The sequence below is a fragment of the Microcebus murinus genome, chromosome 1 (assembly GCF_040939455.1).
Source record: "Microcebus murinus isolate Inina chromosome 1, M.murinus_Inina_mat1.0, whole genome shotgun sequence".
Lineage (NCBI taxonomy): Eukaryota > Metazoa > Chordata > Mammalia > Primates > Cheirogaleidae > Microcebus > Microcebus murinus.
In genome coordinates this window covers 76,558,912-76,575,746 of record NC_134104.1, presented here as the reverse complement: position 1 = coordinate 76,575,746, position 16,835 = coordinate 76,558,912, and the positions used below count along the sequence as shown (strand labels likewise).

At 43.0% G+C, this 16,835-nt stretch overlaps 1 protein-coding gene and 1 long non-coding RNA gene across 14 annotated transcripts in view; both read left to right on the top strand.

The window, feature by feature from the left end:
* Positions 1–16,835, top strand: part of ST6GAL1 (ST6 beta-galactoside alpha-2,6-sialyltransferase 1) — a 123,814-nt gene that overhangs the window by 85,905 nt on the left and 21,074 nt on the right. For 5 of the 13 annotated variants that reach the window (XM_076003074.1, XM_076003071.1, XM_076003080.1 and 2 more), the window contains 3 exons: positions 334–2,062; positions 2,609–3,247; positions 10,284–10,381. In XM_076003074.1, the coding sequence (XP_075859189.1) occupies positions 1,975–2,062; positions 2,609–3,247; positions 10,284–10,381 (825 nt within the window). In that variant the 5' untranslated portion in view covers positions 334–1,974. Of the gene's footprint in view, positions 1–333; positions 2,063–2,590; positions 3,248–10,283; positions 10,382–16,835 lie in introns of all 13 variants that reach the window. The other 8 variants (XM_076003100.1, XM_076003087.1, XM_076003093.1 and 5 more) reach the window with 4 other exon arrangements.
* LOC142870950 (uncharacterized) lies at positions 3,254–7,765 on the top strand. The gene is made up of 2 exons (XR_012919299.1): positions 3,254–4,402; positions 5,774–7,765. It is a non-coding gene; the product is annotated as an uncharacterized LOC142870950 (long non-coding RNA).

Sequence of the window (16,835 nt, the reverse complement as noted above, 5' to 3'; positions counted from 1 at the left end):
CCCTGAGCCTTATTCCTGAGGCTGAATCAGGCCCCTGCCTCCATCTCGTTCACTCAGAACGAGACATAAGTCAAGTTTCACTATCACTGTCTTCAGCTATACATAGAGCTCATAAAACTTGCCCTGCTTGTCTCCCAGATTGTAGTGGGTCTGCTGATTTCCATGAAGGGGCCTCCCGAGTGGTGACACAGTGCACACTGGTGATGGCCAGCACAGAGCTGACAGTGAGGGAGGCTGTCCGAGGCTGTCTGACAGATCGAATTGCCTCTCTAGGGACCCTGATTTCTGAGTTCTGTTTGGTTAACACTGACTTTTTACTGTGCCTCATCACAGGTGCCTGTCCTTTGGTGGAAAGACCATGAACTTTCAGAGTCAGACAGACCTGGTTTGGAATCCCGGTGCTAACCCTGATTAGCTATTGATCTTGGAGAAACCCAACAACCTTGCTAAGCCTCAATTTCTTCATTTCCTAAAATAGGGCTGTCCATCTCTATATCGTAGTTTTATGGAAAGACTCAATGGGATAGTGCAGGTAGAGTGCCCACTATGTAGCAGGCCCTCCTTGAACGCTACTTTCCTTATTCTCTGGTTCTCCTTCGGCTGTCATGTGAGTAGCTGTGTTGGGTGTCTGTGCACACTGAATTCTGTGGTTCTCTGATAATACAACAAGCCTCCTACCTCCTATGTCATGATCTTATGTCTGAATTTTTCTTCCTCTGTGTACATTTCATTACTTATAAAATTTCGGCAGCCCAAGGTAGGAACCCATCATCCCCAGAGCCACGGGTTCCTGAGGTCTGGGAGGATGGTCAGTACCATTTTGGTTGGTACTGTCAGTAGCTTCCAAGAATAATCTGATGTCAGTTAATGAAAGAGCCTCAGATGAGGAGCCTGAGTCTAGGCTGGTGAGTCGTGGCTGGGGCAGCATTCTGCCATCTTCCACTGCCCCATATCACCCCCACGTGGCCCTTGTACCAACAGGCTGTGCTCCTGACTCTGTTCAGATACGTCCTGAGCCTTTCTGCTTCCCTGTTTCAAGTGCATTAACACCATCCTCTTGTTTGGTCCACCCAACACTCTGTGAATCAGATTGGACAGAGATAATTATTCCATAGAAACTTAGGGGCAGAAATATTAAGTGACTTGCCCAAGGTCACCAAGAATGGGAACAAGGACCCAGCTTTTGTGAATACCCACTCCAGTATTCCTACTACCTTGTCCCTGATATCCTAAGGAGCGGGCTCCATGGGAAGAGACTTCAGACCCCTAGTGGGTTAGCAAAACCCTGGCGGCAGTTGCTTTGACTCATTATAATAAATAAACCCAGTGGTTGAGGAAAAAATGTAATGTTTTCCAAAAGATACAGACATTGTTTGAGTTCAAAGTGCTTCCAACTTCCATTCAGTTACACAATAAATTCTGAAAAAACAAAGTAGGTCTTTACCCAGAGATAAAGAGAACTATTCCGTCTCTATTTGCTTAACAAAATCTATTTTCCAGAACTTTCAGCAGTTCTGCACATGATGTAGTGGAAAGGACATGGGTTATGCAATCAAGTGTGCTTGGATTTGAACCTCAATGCAAACATTTCCTTAGCTCTGTGTTCATGGGCACTTCCTGTAACCTCTCAGAGCCGCAAGTCACTCGTCTATAAAAGTGGAGATGTTAACACCTTCATGGCTAGTGATGGGCAGGGCTCTTCTGCACAGCTCAGGGGATGCCCTTCATGTTAGACTATGATATGCATGGTGCTCCTTGGAGTTGTGCCTCATGGTGGCCCTGGTTATGATGAAATTAAATAAAATAACATCTAGTGTGGTTAATGAGTTTTTGTTTTCATTTCCTTAATTGGCTACATGTCTGCTATCTTACCAAGATTTCCTATCCTCTATCATGAGGCAAATCAGCTTCCTGTCTCAATAGTGCTATTCTTGCAGGGCACTGCACAAAACTGAATATTATGTTGTGAACCTAATGCTTGGTCTTCTTCTCATGCAGGAGTCCAACATCACAGCCCTTAGAGAGATGCATCACAAATCTATGGCATCATCTGTGGAGACAGGTCTTTTTCTAGCTATTTTAAAAGGATGCTGAGCCATTTAAGATTTTAGATAGTTTGGGTTCTGTGATGTACACAGGTCAAACAGCTCTTCCTTTTCATTCTGTTTTTTTTTTTTTTTTTTTCAAGCATGCGTGCCTTTACATAACAGGTGGTTTAAGGCTCTAGAAGCCAAATGATGTGCAAGATGTGGTTTCTGATTTCAAGAACCTGACTGCAGCCAGGGAGCTAGACGAAGGCAACAAGAAACTAAGATTCAGGGTATAAAAAGTAATGGTGGCAAGGCATAGAAAGTGTTCCTGGCTCAGAGAGGAAGAAGGGAGTGTCTGTGGGAATGCTTTCTACATCCAACGCCCAAACTGAGGCTGAAGGTTCTGGGAGTTGCTTAAGGTTGCATAGCTGGTGGGAGGTAGACCAGGGCTGGAATTCAAGTCTCCTCACTCGAAATCCATTGCTTGGCCCATTGCCCCACCTCAGGCCACTTTGGGATTTTCTTTACATCATTTTTTTTCCTTGTCCCACTTTTTAAAGGCTTGTTTTCCTATTCAGAACGAAGTGGCTTCCCTGAACACATCTTCATTATGATTCACACCAACCTGAAGAAAAAATTCAGCTGCTGTGTCCTGGCCTTCCTCCTGTTTGCGGTCATCTGTGTGTGGAAGGAAAAAAAGAAAGGGAGTTACTATGGTGTCCTTAAATTGCAAACCAAGGGATTCCATGCGATGAAGAGTCTGGAGAAACCGGACCCGGGGTCTGATTCCCAGTCTGCGCCCTTGAGCAGCACCCAGGACCCCCAAAGGGGCAGACAGGCCCTCAGCAGCCTCAGGAGCCCAGCCAAGCCCAAACCAGGGCCCTCCTTCCAGGTGTGGAACAAGGACAGCTCCTCAAAAAACCTTATCCCCAGGCTGCAGAAGATCTGGAAGAATTATGTAAACATGAACAAGTACAAAGTGTCCTACAAGGGGCCTGGGCCAGGCGTCAAGTTCAGTGCAGAGGCCCTGCGCTGCCACCTCCGGGACCATGTGAATGTATCCATGGTGGAGGCCACAGATTTTCCCTTCAACACCTCTCAGTGGGAGGGTTACCTGCCCAAGGAGAACCTTAGGACCAAGGCTGGGCCTTGGGGCAGGTGTGCTGTTGTCGCCTCAGCGGGATCTCTGAAGTCCTCCCAGCTGGGCCAAGAAATAGGTACGTTCTGGGGTGTGAAGTTTCTCTGAACAGCTAGTGCTCGTCAGGACTGGCTGGGCATATGAGTGGTGCTGGTGACAAGCGGCCCAAGTGTGGCTCGGTGGCCCTGTGGTGTGGGCCCAGGGCAGTGTCTCTCTCAGAGTCAGAAGTACCGTCAGGACAGCTGAACAATGGGGATCCAGGTGCCCGGCATCTTTATCAATTAGAATAGCTTTATTGTTTTTCCTGTTATTTTTAGCTGACATGTAATAATTGCACGCATCTATGGTAAACAGAGTGGTATTTCGATACATGCATTCAATGTGTAAGGGTCAAATCAAGGTAATTAGGATATTCATCACCTCAAACATTTATCATGTCTTTGGGGACAGAATAGTTTTATTTTCATCTGTTGTACCTATTGGAATTCTTCAGAATATTTCATTTGAAAGGAATTCCACTACTACCAATAAGCAAAAAACTACAATTGACCTATGAAAATATTTGAAGCATAAATCTCTATTTCATTTTCAGGTTCTGAAATTTTGTTATTTAATTAATGGAGGACTCTTTTGGCCTCAACTCCCTGAGAAATTTTCAGCTTTTCTCTTTGAAAAGCATTAATTAGGGCGGGAATTCTTAACTTGGAGGTTGTGGACCAACTTTAGGGAGCTCAGGAATCCCTAAAGTTACATGCAAAAGTTTCTGTGCATTAGGTGTGTATAACGTGTGTGTGTGTGTAAGTGTAAGTGTGTCTGCATTTTTTCCAGGGAGGGAGTTCATAGATTGCAGTTGATTCTCAGAGGGATCTGTGCCCCCCAAAAGGTTTGGGAGTCACTGGTCAAAATATATTAATTTGCTTTTCTTAAAAGCCTTTGCAGTCTTTTCATGTTTGTAAGCCTTTACCACAGAGAGCTATAGATTCACTTAAGGCCCCTTATTTCCCTTATTTTGAGAGAATGTGTTTTCCATTATTGTGAAATGAATCAGCTAAAGAAAGCAAAGCCCAGGAAGCCTTGCTCTTCTGTCAGGCAGAGGTACTGGAGCAGGTGAGGTCATATGTCTCCTTTTTTATTTCTTTCATATAACTGCCAGGAAAAATGGCCTGAAACCAACCACAGGCTCTCAAAGAAGAAAAGTAGACCCAAATTGGATTCTCTAGAGCAGAAAGAAGTGGTGAGATCACATTTTCTACTTTCCCAAATAGGCAGTTATTAACTAATAAAAAAATGTTAGTTATTAACTAATTAAACTATTAGTTACTAAGTAATAAAAACTGCCAAGATGGCCAGCCCCACCTCAACTTTTGCTTTTGTCTCTTTGGTTTCCTTTGGACTTTGTTTTCTAGAAACTAAATGTAATTGGTTTTTGTTTATCCATAATGGACCATGTTTATCCAAAATTTCTTTCTTCCACATTTTTGCTGCCTAAAGGCAATACTTAGGCTATCCCAGGTGTTAGCTGATTATCCTTCTTCTCGTGAAGTTACCAGTGTGTGTGCCTGGGTGAAATTGTGTTGAAGTCTGAGATCGAGGCTGGTACCTCTGTGAATTGGAACTACAGCTTTATCTTTATGCACTCCTTAAAAGTTTGGAGTGATTTAAATAAAAATTAATGACAATAATCTTTTTCTATAGACTGCAGTTACAACAAATACATATAAGTATTTTCCATGGAAGGACCTTGATCCTGAGATATAATAAAAATTGCATGCTAGACTTCAGCCACTCTGTCTTTTTATGCTCTGGGCATTTAGTCTAACAAATATTTTAAGGTCATTCATTCGTTTATTATTTTATTCATTCATAGATTCACTAAAAATACAGAACAGGAGCTTAGAATACAAAGGGGAAAGGGAAGAGAGAGGCCCTTCATTGAAGCCTCTGAGTTCCAGGCAGTGAGCCAGGCCCATAGACTTCCCTCATCCGGAATTTGTTGAGCCCATTCCCAACTATTGAATATCAAATGGCTTCAAATTGTTCACTCGCACAAATTGTACTGCTAACAAAGTTTTCGTGCGAACAACTTAAATGACTACTGCTGCCCTTCAATGGGGAATTTCTTCAGAAGTGGGGCCAGAAAATCCAAGTAAAATAAGTTTTATGGCAATGTTTTTAGTTCATTGTGAGACTGTTTACCAGAGAGCTTGTAATAACATACTGTGCCTCCAGCAGTCCCACACACCAGCCAGTGGGGGGCGCAGTAACTTTCAATTGTAGTTTACTTATGCATGTAAAGTATCTTAGATTTATTAAGTAATGCTTATTGTGCACCTACTGTGTGCCTAATATGCCTTGCTTTTTTAAAAATCCTCCCAGTAGTCCTACAAGGGCGGTAAGATTGTTCTCATCCTGATGATGAGCTAACTGTGAAGGCGGGAGGGGTTACACAACGGGTTAACAGCAGCCTGGGGTTTAATTCAAAGACCCTTATACCTGGCCCCCTGCTCCTGTGCCTTATAGTGACGGTAGCTTCATAATAAAATTGAGTACGATTTATCCCTTGTTAAAAAATTCCCTTGATATTCTCGTCTACTTGTTCTCCTAGGGGAAAAGAGAAGAGCGTGCCAAGTTGAGGCAAAGGCAAGAAGCAAAGGCTGCATGGGCAAAAGCGCAGAGTATGTTTGGGCATCACAGTGACCCTGTCTGGCTGGGATGTGGGTTGGGGCCCAGTGTGTGAAGAACAGCGAGGGATGAGGCCAGAAAGGTAGCCGCTGGCCAGCTGTTAGAGAATGTTAAGAGTCACAATAAGGGCTTTGGGTTTCATTCTTTAAGCCACAGAGAGCTCTAGAAGGTTTCAGATCAAAGGAGTGATGGGATTGTGTATGTTTTGGAGAGATTTCTCATTTCTCTGTGAGTTTCCCTCTCTATGGGGACCACTATATAATCTCTCCATTATTAGGGACTATTGCCGCATCCAGGTGAGAAGTGCCAGGCCAGTGGGAGTGGAAGCGGAGAGAAAGGGCCTTACTTGAGAGACTTTATGATGTAAAAGAGACAGAACTTAGTGTCTCAGCAGAAATGACCTTGAGTGAGAGGAGGAGCACAGGCTATATTGCATCACAGGGGAGCATGCTTCTTGTGGCAGGGCAGATTCCGTTTGGGATGTATGGAGTCTGAAGTGTTTAAGGATTTCCCTGTGTAGACACATAGTTAGGTATTTGATTCTGGAGAAGTGTCAAGTCTGGAGATCAGATTTAGGAATCATTTGTATCAAGGTGAGGTAACGATTGTACTCCAAGGAAGAAGTCTGATTAGAAAACCTAAAAAAGATTTACATTTAAAGGACAAGGAAAGATCAGGGACAAGCAGAAAAATCCAGAAGGGCCCCAGAGGGGCTAGAGGAGAACCAGGTAGGTACCATATGATGGAAGGCAAAGGGGAATGGAGTTTGGGGGATGGTAGCTGTTGACATCAGAGTCTGCAGAGGTGGGACACATTCTTGGGCAGAATGAGGACTGAGAAGACTCCCTTGGATTGAGTAGCTTGAAGGACATGATCACTTATTTCGGGGGTCAGCAAACTTTTCTTGTAAGGGGCTGGATAGTAAATATTTTAGGCTTTGAGAGCCATATAATGTCTGTCACAACTACTCGACTCTGCTGTAGTAGTACAGAAGAAACCACAAATTGTAATAAATGAATGGGCCTATGTTCCAATGAAACTTTACTTACAAAAACAAGGGTGCACTTGAACTGATTCTGTTGAATGTTCTGGGCAAGTAATTATATCATCTGCATATAGTGATGCATTTATTTCTTCCTTTTCTAATTTGCATCTTTTTCTGAGCTCTAATTCTAAGTTAGAGAGAGGTGGTGGCCCTAATTTTCTGTAGTCTTCCCCTTTGCCAGTCTTGTTTGCTGTGATCTCAGTAGTTGTGGATTTCTCTTGTTGATTTGCTAGAAGCCTATTGGAGTTTGGAAGTTCTTTCACCTTCAGTTAGCAAGAGGTAGTTTAACAAACAGGATCCTATCCCCTTTCTCATGAGCCCAACTCAGTGGCCTGCTTTAAAGGTTTCCTCTTTTCTAAAAATTGATACATAATAGTTGTAGATATTTGTGGGATACATGTGATATTTTGATACATGTGTACAACTTATAATAATCAAATCAGGGTAGTTAGGATAACCATTGCCTCAAAAAAGCTTTCTTCTTTGATTGTTTTTTTTTTTTCTTCTTAGAATCAAATCCAAACTTCATCCCCAGGCCTCTGTAGCCCTGCTGCACCGTTTGGCTCCTGCCAACCTCTTTAACAGCATCTTTGATTTTTCTTCCCTCACTTGCTCCAGCCAAGTCCTTACCCTCTTTGGGATCCTGACACTTGCTCTGTCCTTCCCTGGCCCCTGCCCACACCTGGCCATCCTTTAGGTCTCAGCTCTGAGGCATTCCTTGAATCATCACTCTATGGAAAGGAGATTTCCTCAGTGTCTCTGTCATACAGTTCAGTCTATTTGTGTCATAGTATTAGTCATAATCTGCAATTATTTCTCTTTCTTTCTTTCTTTTCTTTTTTTTTTTTTTTTTTTTTTTTGAGACAAAGTCTCACTCTGTCCCCCAGGCTGGACTGCAGTGGTATCATCGTAGCTCACTGTAGCTTTAAACTCCTGGGATCAAATGATCCCCCTACCTCAGCCTCTTGAGTAGCTGGGATTACAGATGTGCACTGCCACACCCGGCTAATTTTTCTGTTTTTGGTAGAGATAGGTTCTTGCTCTTGCTCAGGCTGGTCTAGAATTCTAGACTTCAAGGAATCCTCCTTCCTGGCCTCCTAAAGTGCTAGGATTACAGATGTGAGCCACTGCACCTGTCCTGTAATTATCTTATATGTAGATTGCTGTGCTTATTTATTGTCTGTCTCTGTGCAATAGAATGTAAGATCCCTGAGGGCAAGGACCTGGTCTTTCTTGCTCATAACCATTGCCTCCAGCACTCAGAACTGTGCTTGGCATAGAGTAGGTTCTTAATCAGTGTTTGTCAAATGACAAAAACAACTCCTTTCTCATGTCAACATCAAGGACCTATCTATCCTAAGCCTTCTCTGCTGGATGTTCTCCCTTTGCCTCTTCAAATGCACCCTCCACCCTTTCCTACCTGGCTTTATTCTCTGAGCAATTGAAATTTTGGACTGTGTCAACTGGTGTACCTTGCCCTCAGGCCTCTATTTGGGTCTGTCCATTAGAAGCACTGGACAAAACCAAGGAGGAGAGTGGGGGTCAGGGCACCTGTTCTCCTGGATGTCCCCTTGCAGAAGGGGCTGTGTCTTTTCTTGGACTGAAGGTCTCAGCTCCTCTCTGGCAGCCCTTTTAGTCTCTGGGTCCCACTCTCTCTTCTTTACCCCTCAGGCCTACAAGATCCAAAAAAGGAGGAGAGGAAGGTTGGGGTATTAACTCCCTCAGCCCCCTTCTTGGCAGGTGGACAGTTAACCTTCTCCTAAAGGCCACTGCTCCTGACAGGTGGTCCTGCTCAGCTCAGACTCTCTGCTTCTTGTCCCGTGGTAGGCCTGGGGCTGGTAGTGTCTCCCTGCAGTAGGTAACCCTGGGTATTAGCCTATTCATGTTGATTTCCTTAAACTCTACCCACAACTTTGCAAGCAGTCCTTTTATGAAACTCTCAATTATTCTTTTCTACTGAGATTCTCTCCAGTAACTTATTCATCTGTGAAATGGGAGAGTTGACTAAGTAAAGTTTCTGGTGGATCTGCATTTCTCATGTGATCACTGCTGATTACTTTTGAAACCTGTGACTGATTCGGATAAAACTTGATTCAATTCTGAGCTGTGTAAAGATGTGCCACCTGCCCCATGTGTAGTTCAGAGTGACTGCCCTATGAATGGCGAAAGTTTGTACTCTGCATGTCTCCTGTAATTTTCAAACTATTTTGATGAAATTTTGCCCTAGGACTGAGGATAGGGTTATGTTGTTTTTATGAATGAGGTGCCTAGATTTCTGAGGGTCAGTGCATATATTGGAATTAAAATAAAGAAGCTTCATTCCTTAATTTCATAGACATCGTCTTTCCAGATCATCTTGTTTCGAGCCAAATGTCCTCCCTTCCTGTCTGTTTGGTTAAAGAATGACCCCCAAAATGTCCATATGGAAGGAAATAGAACATCAGATAGTGGCTGACCCCTAAATCTGGTGCAGATTTCAGTATTGAACCCCGAACTTCCATGATTAAGTAAAGTTGGGATGAGGTCTCATAGGATCATAGAGTTGAGATAGTTCTTAGAAGTCATCAATGTTCTCTCCCCCATCAGATTGGTGAATGCTGGGTAGAGAAACTTCTCCAAGTCTTCCAAACTCTACCTAAACAGCTGCAAGGACAAAGATCTAGAGCCAAGGACAAAGATCTAGAGCCTAGGGTTGTGTGACATAGTCTGTTTGATCTTGAATGGATTTAGCATATTGTTTCTGACAATGTCCTTACATTTTTAAATAAATAGAAAACATGGAGTTAAGTTTAGCTCTCTGGTTCCATTTCTGCAACACCAGGTTTGCAACCCTTTCCTGGATTTCAGATTCCTAACTGGAACACTTGGGGGTTGTCTTGGGTGTCATGGTGGATCCCTTCCATTTTTGAGTGCTGCATGCTTCTCAGTGCAGTGGGGTACTTGGCACTTGTAGAATAGACTGAGCGTGGGGCAATGTCTTCACTAGATTATAGAAATATGATTTACAGGGTACCAAGAGAATATTCAGTTTGCTGCCTTAATAACTGGAGTAGTGATTCCACTATAAGTAGCACAATGGCCCTGCTCGCTTTTCTTCTGTGCCTAGGCACACTGGTGTGTCATTGAATGGGTTTCAGGAATTCCAAATATGGACTCCTTTAGCCTGTACAACAGCCAGCAGACAGATGGTCATCTCTGCCCATGAACTTTGCCTGAGCACCATACAAATGTCGCAGTTTCCCTCTGTGTATCATGATGGGATAAAAATTGGAAAGCATGATCCCCTTGGCCCCACCCCTTCCTCCTGTCTTCTCTTCCTCCCTCCCTTCTCTGTTTCTGCATGTTGCCAGTGCTCACCACCTCTTTTCTGTTTCTTTGTGGTTTATAGATGATCATGATGCAGTCCTGAGGTTTAATGGGGCACCCACAGCCAACTTCCAACAAGATGTGGGCACGAAAACTACCATTCGCCTGATGAACTCTCAGGTAAAATTTTTTTCTGTACGGTTACCAAGTAAGAGAAGGACCCTGGTGTGGGCTCTAAAGCAGAATGTATCTACTAGGAGCACATCAAAGCTGCCAGCTAATTAAATCCCTTAACCTTCCTAAGTCTCAGATTCCTCATTGGAGAAGAAGATGGTGATTCTATGACCCAGCCTGGAGGTGGCTAGTGCCCAGGAAAGCAGAGTTCTACTGTTTCTGTGCCTGCCAGACCATCTCTGGAGAGTTGTGTAAAGGACAACAAAGTTGAGAACATTCAGGGGACAGTGAGGAGTATTATGAAAAGTAAATGAAGTGACACATGTGGGAGTACTTTGTGAACTTTGAAATGCTATACAAGTATTAGAAGATATCACACCATATAATTACATGTAGTACAGTACTAGAATTCAAGTATTACATCATAAATTCCCCTAGGTAATTAGTTTCCTGAAGTATTTCCAGGTAGCACATGCTGATTTCTCAATACTAAGGGAAACTTTAGCAACAGTCTTGCCACAAAGTTCTGTTAATAGATTTAATTAGCAGTAAAAACTGTGACATATCAAAAATTATATGATAGGGCTACAGCCATACTCACCTCACTTACAACCACCAGTGTTTGCGTTTTTCTGAGTAAACATGAGCCTTGGGTGTTTTTATGTTAATATTTAGTGTCTACACTTCCTTGGGACTCCTGGGCATGAGGTGTGCCCTGTAACTGGTCAGAAACACTCTGTTGGCACCGCTCCAGTAGGACGTGCACCTCTCCTCTCCTCTGGCAGGGCTCCACTTCTTCATTTCCTGACTTCCAGGAATTCACCAGCTGGGCAGAAGCTGCTTCTTATAGAGCCTACTTTCCATTTGAGTCCCGCAGCCTTAAGAATCTTTTTATAATGGGAGAAGGATTAAGGAACTTAACTTCTTTGTAAGTGGCCACCATCTTGTTTTCCATTCTTCCTCTAGTACCTTTGTGTTTGTTTTTTAAGAGAGTCACTTTCTATCATGGGTTTGAGTGTTCTCATTACTTTGTATTCTTCCTCCCATTTCCCAGGTAGCGTTGAGAGGCCGAAGCGGGAATAGTTCGGAAATGCATGTTTGTATGGGGGGTTTTATTGATATTTACAACATGTGCATTTCAGCTGCCATCCTTCCATCTTTGTTAGTGCATCCTCTGACTGCAGGCAGATGCATGTCTCAGAGCACTGCACATACAGGGGGGTGGTGAAGGATATTCTGCTTGGGAGGGATTTTTGGTGGTGCTATTGTTATAATAATGAGCTCAGATCACCTCAATGCCTGTCTGTTGGTTAACCTTATATTTTTGTATTTTCATATTACTTTTATTATTACTTAGAAGATGAGTGTTGAAAGAAATGGAGTAATTAGCAAGAGACTCTCTGGAGCAAGTGGCACTTGAGCTAGATTTTGAAAGCGGAGCAGGATTTGGAGAAACAGCAGTAAGGGGACATTCCAGAAAGTGGAATTGGCAGGACAGAGATGCACAGGGCATCAGGGAGGGTTCCGATAGCCCTGGCTAGGCTGGAGGTGGAGATGTGGAGGGATTCACATTGCCCTGTAGTGGGAGATGAGGCTGGACCTTCTGACTACTCAGACTCTGGCAAGTCTAAAATTCAGACAGAGGGGTTAGGACCAGCTTGGCACCTTTCCCTTCTCATGTCCCAGTCACAGAAATCGTGGAGCTGGAGAGCACTTTAATGAGCATTACCACCTAATCTCTGCTTCTGTGTAAGATGCCACCTACACATCCAGGAGATATGTGGACTTACCTACCCTCAGTTAATAAATTCATTCAACAAATATGTTCAGTATGAATAGAGTGTAGCAGTCAAAAATTATATGATAGGGCTACAGCCATATCATATGAGTACAAAGACTCTGGAGTAGGCCTGCTGGGGTTGAAACCCAGCTCTGTCTCTTACCAGCTAAATGATCATCCCAAGTTACTTATCTCTAAAGAGGGGAGAACAATAATATTTTCCTCACAGGGTTAGTGTGAGATATAAATGAGAAAAATGTGTGCAAAATACTTAGAACAGTACCTGGCACATGTCTCAATGAATGTGAGGTACTCTTACTGTTTATATGCAAAGACACTAAGCTGGCAGCAGAGGATGCCATGGTGAGCAACACAAATTCGGCCTGGTTCTCATGATATAAACAAATTGTTATACAGAGAATATAAAGTTGCAACAAAGAACTACAGAAGACAGAGGGTCAAGGTGCTAGAAGAGCCCAGAAAAGAGAGATTTGAGCTATTCACAAAAGTCAGGAAGGCTTTCCCAAGGAGGTGGTACTTGGCTGTGTAGGAAGAGTAGCAGTAGATGAGAAGAAAGTGGGATAAGAGCTTTCCAAGATGTGGCAACAGTACAGGTGAGGTCCTGTGTGGAGGGAGCTGGAGTGTAGAAGGACTTAGGGAGAGGCGGGTGCATGTGGGGTTGTGTGGTGAGAGATGAAGCTGAAAGGAAGAAGGAAGCAAGCTGTGGTACTGTGCTAAGGAGCTTTCTTCTTTATAGCATGACCAGATTTGCATTTGTAAACATCGCTGGCTTCCATCTGCTCAGAGGGGCTGCAGTAGATGGAGAGGCACAGTTAGGAGGATCTTGCCGTAGTCTGGGCTAGAAATGCTAGTAACCTGCTCCAGAGTAGGAATGAAGGTGGATGTGAGAAAAGAATCCACTTAAGGGCTACATGGGATGTATAGTCAACAGGCTTTAATGTTGGATTGGATGTGAGAAGTGAAGAGAGAGGGGCCAAAGGTGCAGCTTGGTGCTGGCTTGTGTAAGTGATCAGCTAGAACTCCCTGGGATTGGAAGTACAGTAGTCTCCCCTTATCCGTGGTTCCACTTTTTGTGGTTTCAGTTACATGTGGTCAGTTATAGTCTGAAAATATTAATGAAAAATTCCAGAAATAAACAATTCATAAGTTTTAAGTTGTGTGCTGTTCTGAGAGTGTGATTAAATCTCATGCCAACCCCTCTGTCCCTTCTTCATCACAAGAAGAAGGGTGAGTATAGTGCAATAAGGTATTTTGAGAGAGAGCGGGAGAGAACATTCACATAATTTTTATTACTGCATATTGTTATAATTATTTTATTTTATTATTAGTTATTGTTAATCTCTCACTGTGCCTAATTTATAAATTGAATTTTATTATAGGTATGTATGTATGTATCGAAAAAAACATAGCATATATATGGTTCAGTACTATCTGTGGTTTCAGGCACCCACTGTGGGTCTTGGGACAAGTCACCTGTGGATGAGTGGGGCACTACAGTACTTGAAGATGTTTTGGGTTGAAGGTTGAGGGGAAGGTAGAGAGAAAAAATATGGTTCCAGGTCTAGTCAATCTGAGCTGCCTTTTAGATATCTGTGAAGCAACGTCAAGTAGGCATTTGTACAAATGGAACTGGAGTTTAATGGAAAGGTCTGGGCTGGAGATGAGAATTTGTGAATTGTCTGTGTCTATGTGGTGGTGAAACAATGGGACTGAATGAGAGCACTGCAGAGAGTGTGGTTAGAGGACAGAAGTCTCACCGAGGAGCTTTGGGCAACAGAAGCAGAGAGAAGGAGGCAGTGGTCAGAGGTGTTGAATGCTACTGAGGGGCCAGTTAGGTAAAGATTGAAAAGTATCTGCTCTCTTTAGCAAAGGGGAGGCCACTGGTGACCTTAGCAAAAAACTATTTGGGGAGAGTGGGGAAGCCAGAAGCCAGATGGGAGTGTATCGAGTGAGTGGGAGAGTAAATGGAGAAGGAAAATATGGATAGCTTTTTAAAGAAGTCTAGCTCTAAAGGAGAGCAGAAAAATAGGGCAATATCTAGAAAAAGTTGAGAATTCCAGGGTCAGTTTTTGTTCTTTTCAGCTGTGAGCGCAGGAGCAGCCACCTGGCCCCACCCCTCAGCCCCGGCATAGGTAGCTGTGCACATGTTTCTGGAGCAGCCTGCACACAGCTTGTGGGAGCCAGAGTGGGCAATATGGACCCTGTCCTTCAAATATTGGGAATTTGTGCTCTGATCTTCGATTGCTGCTGCCTTTTTTTTTTTTTTGGACAGAGTCTGTCTCTGTTGCCCAGACTAGAGTGTCATGGTGTCAGCCTAGCTCACAGCAATCTCAAACTCCTGGGCTCAAGTGATCCTTATGCCTCAGCCTCCCAAGTAGCTGAGACTAAAGGCGTATGCCACCATGCCTGGCTAATTTTTTCTTTATATATTTTTAGTTGGCCAATTAATATCTTTCTATGTTTAGTAGAGAAGGGGTCATGCTCTTGCTCAGGCTGCTCTTGACCTTAAGTGATCCATCTACCTCAGCCTCCCAGAGTGCTGGGATTACAGGCGTGAGCCACTGGGCCTGGCCTGATTGTTGCTTCTTATCACAGAGATGCAGACAAAGAGGGAGTGGCCATTGTTATTGTACCTCCTCCCCATGTTGTTACAAGCTCCTCCTCTTGGCTGAAGTGCCTTTCAAGGAGCTTAAAGGCTGGGCATCTCCTTCCCATACTTCTTTTTTTAAATTTCTTTTTACCCTTTTGGGAGCCAGACATTGAAGACTAGAATATTTAAAGCAACTGTATATATGGGAGGGGGGATTAGGAAGTCACTATGAAGCCCAGGGGAAGGGCCAGGCTCAGAAAAGACCTGAGGCTGATCCTCAGCCCAGAGACAGCCTGTAATAATAATAAAACAAGCAAGCAGGCTGGGCGCGGTGGCTCACGCCTGTAATCCTAGCACTCTGGGAGGCCAAGGCGGGTGGATTGCTTGAGGTCAGGTGTTCAAAACCAGCTTGAGCAAGAGCGAGACCCCGTCTCTACTATAAATAGAGAGAAATGAATTGACCAACTAATATATATACAAAAAATTAGCCGGGCATGGTGGTGCATCCCTGTAGTCCCAGCCACTCAGGAGACTGAGGCAGAAGGATCGCATGAGCCCAGGAGTTTGAGGTTGCTGTGAGCTAGGCTGATGCCAACAACAACAAAAAAAAACCAACAAAAACTGTCTCTAAAAAAATCTTGATAGTAGATCTTAGACAAAGACTTTAAAACAACTACCTTAATGATGCTCAAAAAACAAAAAGAAGACATGGAGAAAGTAAAGAAAATGATATATGGCCGGGCGTGGTGGCTCACGCCTGTAATCCTAGCACTCTGGGAGGCTGAAGTGGGCGGATTGCTCGAGGTCAGGAGTTCGCAACCAGCCTGAACAAGACCCCGTCTCTACTATAAATAGAAAGAAATTAATTGGCCAACTAATATATATATAAAATTAGCCGGGCATGGTGGCTCATGCCTGTAGTCCCAGCTACTCGGGAGGCTGAGGCAGCAGGATTGCTTGAGCCCAGGAGATTGAGGTTGCTGTGAGCTAGGCTGACGCCACGGCACTCACTCTAGCCTGGTCAACAAGCGAGACTCTGTCTCAAAAATAAAAAAAAAAGAAAATGATATATGAACACAATTAGAAATATCCATAAAAAGAAAGAAAATCTAAAAAGAAATTCTGGAGTTGTAAAGTGTAATAATTGAAATGAAAACTTCACAAGATGTATTCAAAGGAAAATTTGAACAGGTGAAAGAAAGAATCAGTGAATTAAAGATAGGACAATGGGCATTGTAGGGTCTGAAAGCAGAAAGAAATATTGAACAAAAGTCAACAGACCCTAAGAGACCTGTGGGACACCATTGAATGAACTAACATATGCAGTGTGAAAGTCTCAGAAAAAACAGAAACATAAAGAATATTTGAAGAAATAATGGCCAAGAACTTTCCAAATTTGATGAATGGCATGAATATAACCATCCAAGAAACTCAACAAACTCCGAGTAGGATGAACTCAAGGATGCTCACACAGAGACATGTTATAATCAAACTATCAAAAGCCAAAGAGAGAATTTTGAAAGCAGCAAGAGAGAAGTGAATTATCAAACACAAGACATCCTTAATAAGATTATTAACATATTTCTCATCAGACATTTTAGAGGCCAGAAGGTAGTGGGCTGATATATTCAAAGTGCTAAAAGGAAAAACAACAACAACAACAAAAAACTGTCCATTGAGAATCCTGTATCCAGCAAAACTGTCCTTCAAAAGTGAGAGAGAAATGAGGACATTCCAGATAAATAAAAATGGAGAGAGTTCATTAACACTAGAACTGTCCTGCAAGAACAGGACTAAAGGTAGTCCTACATGTTGAAATGAGAGGACACCAGACAGTGAGTGAAGCCATATGAAGAAATAAAGATCTCAGTAAAGGCAAATACATGGAAAACTATAAAAGTTAGTATTATTATAACAATGGTAACTACACTTTTTGTTTTCTACATGATTTAGGGACTAATACAGTTTGAAAAAACAACTATTGGTTTAAAAGCTAGTGTTATTGTAACATTTGTAACTCCACATTTTGTTTTCTACATAATTTAAGAGACTAATGCATTTAACACCTT